Here is an 11,806-nt window from a genome sequence, read left to right as displayed (position 1 = left end):
AGTCCATCTTGATTTGATAGTCAATCTGATACAAGACAATAGGATTAACCTCTGTGTTCTTATTGTTTGTTTAACACACAACCTTAAATAAGAACAATATTTTTTTTTACTGTATGATAGCTTTATTTATTGATAGATATTACAATCTGCCACACAGTTGTGGGCAATAGGTAATAGTGATGAATGAAAAAAATATATATATATTGTTCTTATTTAAGGTTGTGTTAAACAATAAGAACACAGAGGTTAATCCTATTATCTTGTATTAGAAACTGAGCATCAGCAATACATATAGTACTTTTAGTAAATCAACTGAAATTTATAATATACTTACTCCGATGTGTTCACATTTCTTAACTCTGAAGAACAGAAAATCGGGTTTGTTGCAAAAACAAAGCATCGATTCTAGGCAAATTAGTACTTTCTGCTTTCATGATATTGTATTCCATGGTTGTTTTTGAAAAAAAAAAACATAATGATAATTACTTAATGCTTTTAAAAACAAAATACGTAGTAATAAAAAAACAGCAAAAAGTTTGAATCACTAAATCAGTGTTGTTTGTTTATGTCTAAATGACGTCATATATGAAATCATCATGGCTACTTCCTTCTGTTGGTACACATGTTAAAAATCTTAGTCTTTAAAACTAATATTACAATTTAATCCTGGATCAATATTAATTTAAACATATATATGATTATGTTTATGAATTGAACGACAATAATATTAACATAATTTCAATTTTTTTTTTCTTTGTCGTCAAATACCTTATTGAGTAAGAAATTCTCCTAAACCTAGAAATGAAATTAAGTTTTTTTTCTTTCATTTTCATGTCCTACTGATTACCGTAGATACATCACACATAAACTTTTGAAAATAAGATTAAAATTTTTTAGTTAACGTTTCTTTTTTTTTAACTTTTTTTTCCTATACAACACATTATAGTACACTTTAAAAGAAATTGAAACTTCGTCTGAAAAATATATCACCGATCATTCGTTAAAATCTGGTAAGAAAGCCCTCTAATCGATACAGAATATTGGTTGGAACTATGAAGTAGGAAAAAGTTTAATCAGGAAAGCTCTTGGTGAAGTGTTCCAACCAACTGCAGGGGACTTCTATCATAACAAACTTCCAACCGATGTGATTCAATCGCTAGAGTTTATTAAGGTTACAGGACAACTCGATAAAATTCAGTGTTGTTCTGCTCGGGAAGACGGAAGAAATTGAAAATCTATGTAACTGATCAAATAATACTACATAATTTATTCATTCGTTAAATAAAAACATAACTTAAAGATTTTTAATTACAATTTAAACGGAATTTCCTCTACCGGATGAAAAAGATACTATTTATTAATTTTTAATAACATTGATATATATTGTTATTTCAATATGAAGAACCAAGAGCCCTTAGAAATGAGTAACTGAAATCGATGTCATTTTTGCCTCTCAATAACTCAAAAGACCATTGTAACAGTGTTAGATTCATTGAGATCTCAGGAAACATGTACCCGGAACATTCTCTCATTATAAGAATCCAATTTTTTCTATTATTAAAACTGTAAGATCAAGATAAATCCACAATAATTTCATATGGGTCCCAAGCCACATACGTGTTGTTGGCAATGAGCTATTATTACCTTAATAAAATAAAGTAATAAAAGTGTATTAATAGTGGTTAAAGAGAAATAATTTGACTGTGATTTTTAATGTATTTTTGACTTATTAGATATAAATGTTTTGACCTGGGCAGAATAGCCTGTATGAAGTTTTTAAAATGGATAAATGATATGTTTCATAGTAAATTAAGATTGTCCCTGAAGATGGCCGAATTGGCCGAAACGTTGGACGTGTAAAAACAATAAAAGTTTTGAGACTATAATTTGGATAGTGTTTTGAATTATTTAGTCTAAAAAAAAAGTTAATATAAAACATAAAAATATTCACAGCTTTTTCGTTTATTATAAAATGTTTACAAACATACATACAGCCAAATTGTATCCTAGATCGCTTCTGAGTTTGGCACAGTGTAAAGAACATCGTGTACATAAATGTTAATTTTAATTTTTTTATATTTTATTTTTAACCCCTTGGTTACATCACAAAATTAGCGTTAGATACAAGAAGGGAATAGCCTTAATTTATTCAAATTTGCCCATACATTAATCCTTCCTAGGTATTCCTGTACATTGACAAAACTTACGAATTACTTAGAGGTTAGTATACATGAATATGTATATATGAAGGAACAATAGATTTTAAAATCATTAGAGTGCACATGATGGGAACAGAAGTGGATCGAATCAGGAAGGTAATTGATATAGGAAGAATTGAATAGGAGAGGAGAAATACACCAACCCTGGTTAACTCCTGAGGAAAGGGCGAGGAAGGAAGATACGAGTTCGTTAGGAATAGCAACTGCTTAAGTTCGATCTGAAAGGAAAGAGTGAAACCAGCGGATAGAGATGTTGGAAAAGGATAATGATTTTAGTTTAGTTTCGAGCACTAATTTTTTTAGCTTTAGAGAAGTCCAATAGAATATGCGTATTACTGTTGGACTTTATAAATACATAAAGAACCAAATTAGTTAATCCTTTCCGCGGATTATATATTTATTATATATCTTTTCTTACTTATGCATATACGTATTTCTTACCCATACATGTAAGTATAATCCACAGAAAGGATTAACCGATATGGTTCTTTATTTTTTTCCCCAGGGTTTCGGTCCTTTATGCGAGAATCGGGTACTGGACAAACATCTGTGCTGCGCAATTTACTGAAAATTTGTTTTCTGTAGAGGACCAAAACGCCCTTACCGATTTCTACGAAACGTCCACTAAGTCTTCTCCTCATAGACTCTTAGAAGTTTTATCATGAAAGAAATCACCAAGAAAAAGTAGGAAATAAAGGTTATGAGGAATCGAAAATTATACTTACACATAAATCATTTGATTTGTTGCTGATTTTCAAAATAAGATACTTGCATTTGCTTACTTATATATAACATCACCATTCACCACTGAAAGGCCAATGAGAATAATCATATATTCTTATAGGTAATCAAAAACTTTGTTAATTTGAAGTTTAAATAGTTAATCATCTCTAAAAAAAATTTACCTAATCCACAATTTTTTTTAAAATGAGGAGCCAAATCAAGACAAATCCAATAAGTAACCTTGATTTTATTTTTACGGAATTAAAGCTTATTATTTGCAGAAGTTTTTCAACAAATATGTTATTTTTAATTCTAAACAGAGCTTAGAAAAATATACACTTCTAAAGTGTGATTAAAAAAAAAAAATTATACTTTTCAATATTGGTCCGTCTATAAGGCACCGTAACACATTTTTAAAATTAAATTTACATATTTTATGATAGTGTAATAGGGACTTGATTACTTTCAATGGTTTTTGAGTGATCACTTTCTATACCGAAAAAACCTGACATTACAAAAAATTCAGAATATTAATTTTTTCCTTTACTATTAAGTATCGGATAGTTCATAGTCAACATGAATATTTTGTTGTATTTGAAGTCTATCATCACCTCTTTGAAAATTTACCATCAATTACTAAACACCCAGTAATAATAAACCCCATAGTAATTTTTAAAAAATCAAAACATCTAAGGTCTTGGTGAACGAGTGAAGACAGTACAATATCTACTATATGATACTATAACTATATCTAATACTACTAACCTCAGCATTTTTGTGTCAGAAGCTAAGCCAGTAAGAAAGGGTTTGACTTTTATTTATTTTTATTGCACAACGGATAAAACCGTCCTTCCAGCCCTTGTTAGACCACATGTAGACATTTAACCAAATAAACAACAAATTAATGTAAAATATTTCTTAACAAGGTTCAAATTGTAGAAAACAGTTATGATTATTAATCTAAATATGGAAAAATAAATAAAATAAAAAGGAGTCCCTGACTTCAAGAAAAGTTTTTTTAAATTTATTTCACAATGTTTATAAATTATTTACATTAAAATACATTCAATAAATTTCATCAAAGATTCTAATGGAGTGATACAGGCACACAGAGAAACTACCCATTGGTAGTAGTACTTAAATAATATTTCTACATTAGAAGGTCTCGAGGCCATTTTCTTTTCAGGTGCCTCGGAGGATTGACAGGAATGGAAGAGGAAGCAACGTTAGAAATTAGTTTATTTGGTTGGTTAGGGAATTTATAATGGAAGCATTGATATCTGGCTCGGACTAGATCGGTTACATATAGAGCATTAAGGTCTTTATAGATGATTTTATTTGTGACAAAGGAGCATTGAGGATCTTACGAAGGATTTTGGATTGTAAGGATTGATTACGAGAGAAATTCAAAGCTTAATTCCGTATGTCCAGATTGACCTTATTACAGTGATGTAGATCAGTCTTTTCTAATGGATTGGAAGTTTAGACCGTTTGTCTAGTAATTGCTGTAATAGTCGGAATCGACGCGGAGTTTCCTGTATTTGATCTTGTGAGAGAATTCCAGGTTAGTCGTTTGTCGATTTGCAACTCAAGGTAGCGAATCAGTTTGACAGGAGTAAAAGCAACATTATTAAAGGATACTGTCAGTAGGTTTACGACGAAGGGTGATTTGATGTCAAGAAATGTAAATGGAAAAACCAGATGTATAATTGCTAAAAAATATTGTACATAATTCGATATGTAGACTCTACTGTATTAATTATTCCTCAGTTTAACTAATTTTTAACTCGAGTCTTCTCTTTCCATTTTAAATAAATTTTTCGAAGGTAATTAGTTAAATTAGTTAAAGAGTTTATCGATTTTCTAAGCTTTATGCTGAAGCAATCACCATTCACTTATCGCAAAAACTAATAATAATTTTATTTTGTTTGAAACTGCTATTTTATCAAATGCCTAATTTTTCAAAACAGGACCTTACACTATGGCGGATCGAGCGTGACTCTGACCAAATCATCTCCTTGCACAACCGTTGGTCTAGTAACATTAATTCCTTACAAGTACGGCACCCCTGACTCTTCATGTGACTACAGATTTAATTTAATTTTTTAATACTATGGCAGAAAATAATTCATGACATGACAGTAATCAGGGAGTTGAATTAATTATTTCTTTAAGGTCGGACATTTAACAAAATTACTCGTGCAAATCCGGAAAAAAAGGTAAATTCCTGTATAAAAAGGGTTTAAATTCAAAAGCGGGACTTTCATTAGCCGTTTCCAGCAGAAACCCTAAACAAGGGACATTTGTCACTATTCTATATCAGCCAACATGGAGAGGGTGGCACGTGCTGGACGTATCGTCTTTGTTAATTTACACGGCACCTTCCTCAATATTTTAACAAAAATAAGACAATTATTTATTCATTTGAGCATTGGATAGTTTAATCCTGTTGAAATATGTGAATTTTATATTTTTTTTTTTCTTATAATTGAAAACTTGACTATAAATATCACAATACTGTTTCATGATTGTTATTAGATTTGTTAATAATGGTCAATTAAAATTTAGAAATAAATCATTAAAAAATTAGTTTTGTGTTTTCAATGTTATATAAAAAGAAAAAATGATGTCATTTTTTTCCCATTAAGATGTTAATTATTAATTTACTTATTATTGTATTTTTCGTTTTTTTAACATTACATGTACTGTGTGAGGTCCTGTTTTCAAGAGGTAGGCATTTGATAAAATTTCAGTTTCGAACAAAACTAAAATTATTATTAGTTTTTGGGTAGGTAATTGACGTGATTGTTTCAGCGTAAAGATTAAAAAATCGATAAACTCTAAAAATGCGATAATATCAAATACCTTATTTAACTGATTACCTTTGAAACATTTATTTATAAAGAAAAGACTCGAGTTAGTAATTATTTAAACTGAGGAACATTGAAAAAGTGGCTAAAATTCGAAAGCAACGTGAACCCACGACTCCCGCCCTCCGTGGTAGGCTTACTTATCTTTAAAACATTCAATTAGAGCGAGTATTGGATGTACGACATCTCTCTTGAAAGAGATCATATACCAATAATACACAATAATAGAAAGGAATATTTCTCACGTCAGCTGCCATCTAAACTGCAAATTAGCAAAAAAACAATAGATACCTTTGAAAAATTTATTTATTTAAAAGATTAGTTCGATCGATCAGCATTGAAAAAATAACTAAAATTGGATTAGATATAGCAATTTTTTTTCTGAAAAACGTCTGAAATCTGAAACCGTGGACATTTTTTAAAGTTCCCAATAATCCACGACACATAAATCGGCACAAACATAATTTCTTCTTGTTAAAAAGCAGAATAAATAAGTTAAATTAATTTTTAGCTTTAATTGGAATTCTCACAACCAAAATCCTGATTTTATGGGACTAATTGTCTCTACACAAAATTGGACTGATTGCGTTTGCACGGAATTAGAATAAGTAATTGGAATAAAAAATAAACATAAAATTTGTATCCCTTCTAACTTTGTTACAGATACTTCACAGTATTCATAACTCAAGATAGAATATATGTAAATACTTAGAATAGATATTTTTTTTAATTATTAAACTTCCAACAAGAGGTGAGAAGAATATTATACATTAGATATAAATAAGAAGTCCCCTAGATGCATCATCAGCAATATTTGTATTATAAACGATTTGATACGAACATATGAGGTAGCTGTATTATTGAGGTATAAATGTTTCATAGTTAATAGCCAGAAACTTCTGAACCTGCCCATTGTTGGAATGATAACGTTACAAATTATCGTAATTTGTATCTTAATTTATTCCATTTCTGGAAATTCTTAATTAAAAACTTCATTGTGACACATTTAGTGTATTTGTTTTCCATTTTTTAAAAAATATTTATATGGTACTGTAAGTTTGAAAATAATTACTTCTTCTTAATGACTCTGAGACGCATCTTGTTCAGGAGGTATCCTTAGCCTTCTCTGATTCCAGTATTCTCCAGACCGTGAATTACGTTTTTCCTCTATCCCTTTTTCGGCTTTCTTTTTGGATCGAACCCTTTCGGTTTTGTTATAAAACAATCTACTACTCTCGAGGTGACCAAATCATTTTATCCACTGAACCAAAGCAGATTGAGAAATGGATAAATCTTTAAACATTGTATATATTCCTTTAACTATTCAGAAATGCGTCGAAGAATTTTCTTCTCAATCTAATCAGTCGTTCTGCTGATGAATTGTCGAGTTTCCGGATCTTACACGGGTAGGTGGTTGTTGATCGAATTAGCGTATTGTGGAGTTTAAGCAAGAATCAGTTAACAATTAAAAAAAAAATTAAATATACAAAAAATTGACGAATGATTTTTTTTTTTTTTAATTTTAAATATACTTTTAATAATTTTAGTTGTATGGAACAATACTCGCTTCATAAACCTTCGTCATAAACCTACGACATCTTGGCCATAAACATTATATATACCCCGTTTGTTCGATCTGTATAGCAGGATAATATCTTGACAAGTGACTGGATGTAGAATCCAAATATGAAACTAAAAGGAACAGTTTTTTTTTTTTCAATTTTACTTGAAGGTAGTTTGACTTCAAGGTTATCAAAATAAACTTAATCTGTATTTTTTTTTTTTTTTATTCAAAAAAAGCTCATCTCCAGAAATATAATTCGACACATTTGGAAAATACCCATTTGCTTATGTAAATTTTTTTAATTATCTATTCTTAACCATCTCATAAAATATCAAGTGGTACTAGCCGTTTAATATGACCCCAAACTATTTTCCATATTCAGCCTCATATTAACGAATTGGAGAATTATAACTTTATACATTTTTTTTAAAGTAACCCCTTCCTGTTCAAGTCTGACGTACTAATACCATGTCAGATTTAAAGGTATCTAGAGGTAACCAACCTATTCTGACCATGGTGAGAGGTCTTCATTTCGTGGAACCACCACAGAAATAAAAGTGGAACCCGGATTCGAACTGGCACAGCTATAGTCACAGGCGGTCATAATAAACCTTAGCTACACGGCCCATAAAAATAAAAAAACATGACGCATCCATATTTTTTTGGTTGTCACACATTTGAGAGAGATTTTCGCTTTTCTTAAGTCCAAAAAACAAAAACAAATTGTATTTTTTTTCTTAGATTGTGAGCGCTCTGCCAGAAATAATTCATTTTCTTGAATGAATTTAATTTTCTATCTTAAAATTCGGAAATCCAATTTTTTTTAAATCTAGGAAACAATATATAAACTGTGAAAGGATACAAAATAAACGTCCTGTATTTATTTACCACACATGTAATAAAACGAAAGAGACTATTAATTTTCTCGAAAAATTGAACTAAAAAAAAAGTTATTTGTTTTATCTACTTATTTGTTAAGGTTATTATAAGAAACATATTAGTGTATAAAGATTAATTATTTGTCAATTTATTATAGATTATGTTTTAAATAATTAACCAAAATCTCTTGTCTGATAGCTCGGTGCCTCGAAAGAAACACGACGCACATATCCGGTTCCTTTTCTGTTTACTCCAGATATTTTTACCCCAAAATTCATTGAACGTGGCAGGAATAAAAAAAAATTATTATTAAGTAACTAATGACACTATCTTTAAAAACCTTAGTATTTATTTAATACAGATTTCACCGGAAATTTATTTATATATCCATAATAAATCATACAAACCAATTTGGATTCTAGTTTTGTTATCCAATAAATTTTCAAAATGCTCCAATCCTAAAATAGCATTTGTGCATAATATTACTATTATGAGCGATTATTTTTATATGTTACATTATTACAAAATTTTCTGTGTTTTACTTTTAAAACAGCTGTTAATCATAATTGATTTTTTTTTTTAATCACTAGAAATATATTAACTTAGGCATACATTTAAACTCCAAATCTATAATTTATATACACAAGGTGATATATTACTTTTAGAATAATACACAACCATAAAAAAATGCCTACTAATTTATTTAATTTGCTTGTTTCAGCACGACGGGCATGATGCTGAACTGCAAAAAATAACTTGCATAAAAACTGATGATGATGAAGAACCGCCTGAGGAGAAGAAAGAAAAACCGTCTTCCCGGTAAGAAAATTTCTAAACTCATTTCCAGATTTTTTATCATGATAAAAAATTGAAATAATTTATTTTTTAACATTATTTACAGCATATTTAGTTGTTGTTTTAATCGAACTTTATTAACAAGAATGGTCAACGGGGCAAATTAGAAATAATGATTATTTTTAATATTTAATTTTTTTCTTTCGACATTCTAATTTTTATTAGTGAAGATGATTATGAGCCATATCAAATTAATAATGTTATAATTGAAACATAAAGTATCTGGTCAGAAACTCTGTTCTGTTCTTGATAACAGAGAACATTTTTTGATTTTATTAAATAAGAGGTGTAATACAATATACACCATATTGTTTCTAGTTTAAACTATCTATATTTGCACATAGAGTGAAGATAATTAAATTTGAATTTAAGACGTAGAACTCAACATTATTCTTTGTGCACGTCAGAAAACTAATTCCAAAACACGCAGTGTTCTGCTGTTCCTGCATTTGACATAGTCCCCTACAAATATTTGCTCTTGGACCAACACACCTCAGGGACATCCCTCCGTGGCTTTAGTTGCTCGTTTATTTATTTTCTTTTTTTTTTATTTTATACTGGTTACTAGGTTCCCTGTTTTAAGGTTTGTTTTTTTTCACAAAGTTTGATGACAATGCATGCATGCCTTTGACTTTGTATTTACAATTACATTATCAAACGAATATCACAGGCTTAATTTATAAACACAAATTTTAAAATATTTGTTTTTATTTAAAAACGAAAAACAAAAATGATCATATAGTTGAAATTTCAAATTTGTCAAAAATATAATCATTACCTACTACTGCTAATCATCTCTATCTCTTGTTACGTCATTCATAAAATTACATAATAATTAATAAATACCTAAAATTAACTAAAATGTAACGTAATAATTGTTCTATTATATAAATATGAAATCTGGAATAAATATTGCAGAAGTAAATGAAAAAATCTTTATGTAATAAACTAAGACAAAAATAAATAATAAATAAAGTGTAGTAGTTTAAATGTCTGTCCTTTTTAATCTTTTGGTATTACAAAGGCAGTAACATTATTGTACCAATATAAATTATTTTTCACTAGGCTTTTAATAATATAAATTATAGACTTTACCACACATCATTCTTGCAATTACTGATTCCGGGAGCACTTTTTTTAAATTAACAGAACAATCCAATTCAAAATAACATTAATATTTTATTTTAAGGTTTTTCTTATTATGTGCCAATCGTAGTTACAAAAGGGAACACGGAAACCGCATGCTCCCCACAAAAAAAAAGTATAATTTTAATTATTGGAATAAGTTTATTTTTTTAAATAATTTTATTGTATATATTGCTCTACATACGTTTTACAATTTTTTGAAAATTGATTTAATTTTCGCTGGGTCATAATGGTAGTGTTTTATCACGCCGTTTTCCAATTTTAGCCACTTTTTCAATAATGCTGACTTTAGCAAAGATTCTAACTTAAGTCTTTTTCTTTTTATTTTCTTTTTAAATAAATATTTCTAAGGTGATAGATCGTTGCTAAATCGGGGTTTAGCGGGGTGGGTCAGTCGGGAAGTATTGCCAACTATTATTTTTGGTGTTATGATCTTCTCTTGAGAGATTGTGACATGTACATCGACCACCTTACTCGACATAAGTGTCTGTTTTGAAGAAAAGAAAAGTAAGACTACCACGGAGAGAGTGGTAGGTTACACACCATTTTCTAAATCCAGCCTGTTCTTGGCGATATTGGTACCGCTGCTACACAGCCAGGCGGGATATGGTTATTTTCTAACCTTCCCCAGCGCAATCTAACTCTGGTATTTTCGGTACAATGGGGTACTTTATAGTATGAATTCAGAAACAAATGTTCCCTTTAGGCTGATCCGATTTTGTACAATGTTTTGAATCGTCCAAAAAAGTTTATTTACATCTTAAACCCTGATGCCTGAACAAAAAAAGTGCCCATTATGAATTATTATTAATATCTCATTTACTATTTGAGTCCATAAAAAACAATAAATAAATAAAATGAAATAATAATAATCTCTGCTACTCGGAGCACGCCAAAATCAAAAAAGAAATCTCAAAATTGAAGAGATTAGGGAGAGTGAACATGCATACTAGGGCATCTTACAAATCGGTAGGATCTTGTATACAAGATGTGATTAGAAGAACGCAGGGTGAGGAGGTCATGAAAATAGGATAGTTATTTAGTTCTTGAGAATAACAAAGCGATATATCTTGCATCGTATACACATGCATAACAATCTTCAAGAGCACTCCGTAAAGTAAATATTACTAGCGCCACCTAGCGGCCGGTAGTAAAACTTATTCTCCGAGTGATCTCTGTGGGCAGAAAATGGAACCAGTGAGTAAGATAGCTATTTTCTAATGTTCAAAAATTTATTACCTTCCTTCATTGAAATTTCTTACTTCATAATGTATAGACTTTCAAGAAATGGTTCCCCGGTAATGCGAAGAGATGGAAGGGGGGGCAATAATCAAGCTAAGCAGGCTCCTTATTTTGGGTACATCAAAATCCACCTGACTTCTGGGTACCTCAAAATGAATTCACCCATAACAGCAAATCCTAGTGGATTTAATTCCTTATCTCCTTATGAATTATTTTATTCATAAATACATTGAATATGTTTTAATTATGTTTAATTTATTTTGTTAAAAAAAATCATTCTTCTTTCTTATAAAACAAAGCTTTCTTAA

General features: G+C 29.6%; 1 protein-coding gene across 1 annotated transcript in view; it reads left to right on the top strand.

Moving 5' to 3' along the window:
* The first annotated feature begins 7,844 nt into the window (after nt 1-7,844).
* The window catches only part of Cngl (Cyclic nucleotide-gated ion channel-like), a 64,772-nt gene continuing 60,810 nt past the window's right edge, over nt 7,845-11,806 (top strand). Inside the window, exons 1-2 of the mRNA XM_067045703.1 lie at nt 7,845-7,892; nt 8,977-9,074. Of these exons, the coding sequence (XP_066901804.1) occupies nt 7,845-7,892; nt 8,977-9,074 (146 nt within the window). The remainder of the gene's footprint in view (nt 7,893-8,976; nt 9,075-11,806) is intronic.

The sequence above is a fragment of the Halyomorpha halys genome, unplaced genomic scaffold (genome assembly GCF_000696795.3).
Source record: "Halyomorpha halys isolate HHAL.00 unplaced genomic scaffold, Hhal_1.1 Scaffold525.1, whole genome shotgun sequence".
Taxonomy (NCBI): Eukaryota; Metazoa; Arthropoda; class Insecta; order Hemiptera; family Pentatomidae; genus Halyomorpha; species Halyomorpha halys.
Note: the sequence above shows the minus strand (reverse complement) of the source record. Positions and strands in the feature narration are given on the sequence as shown.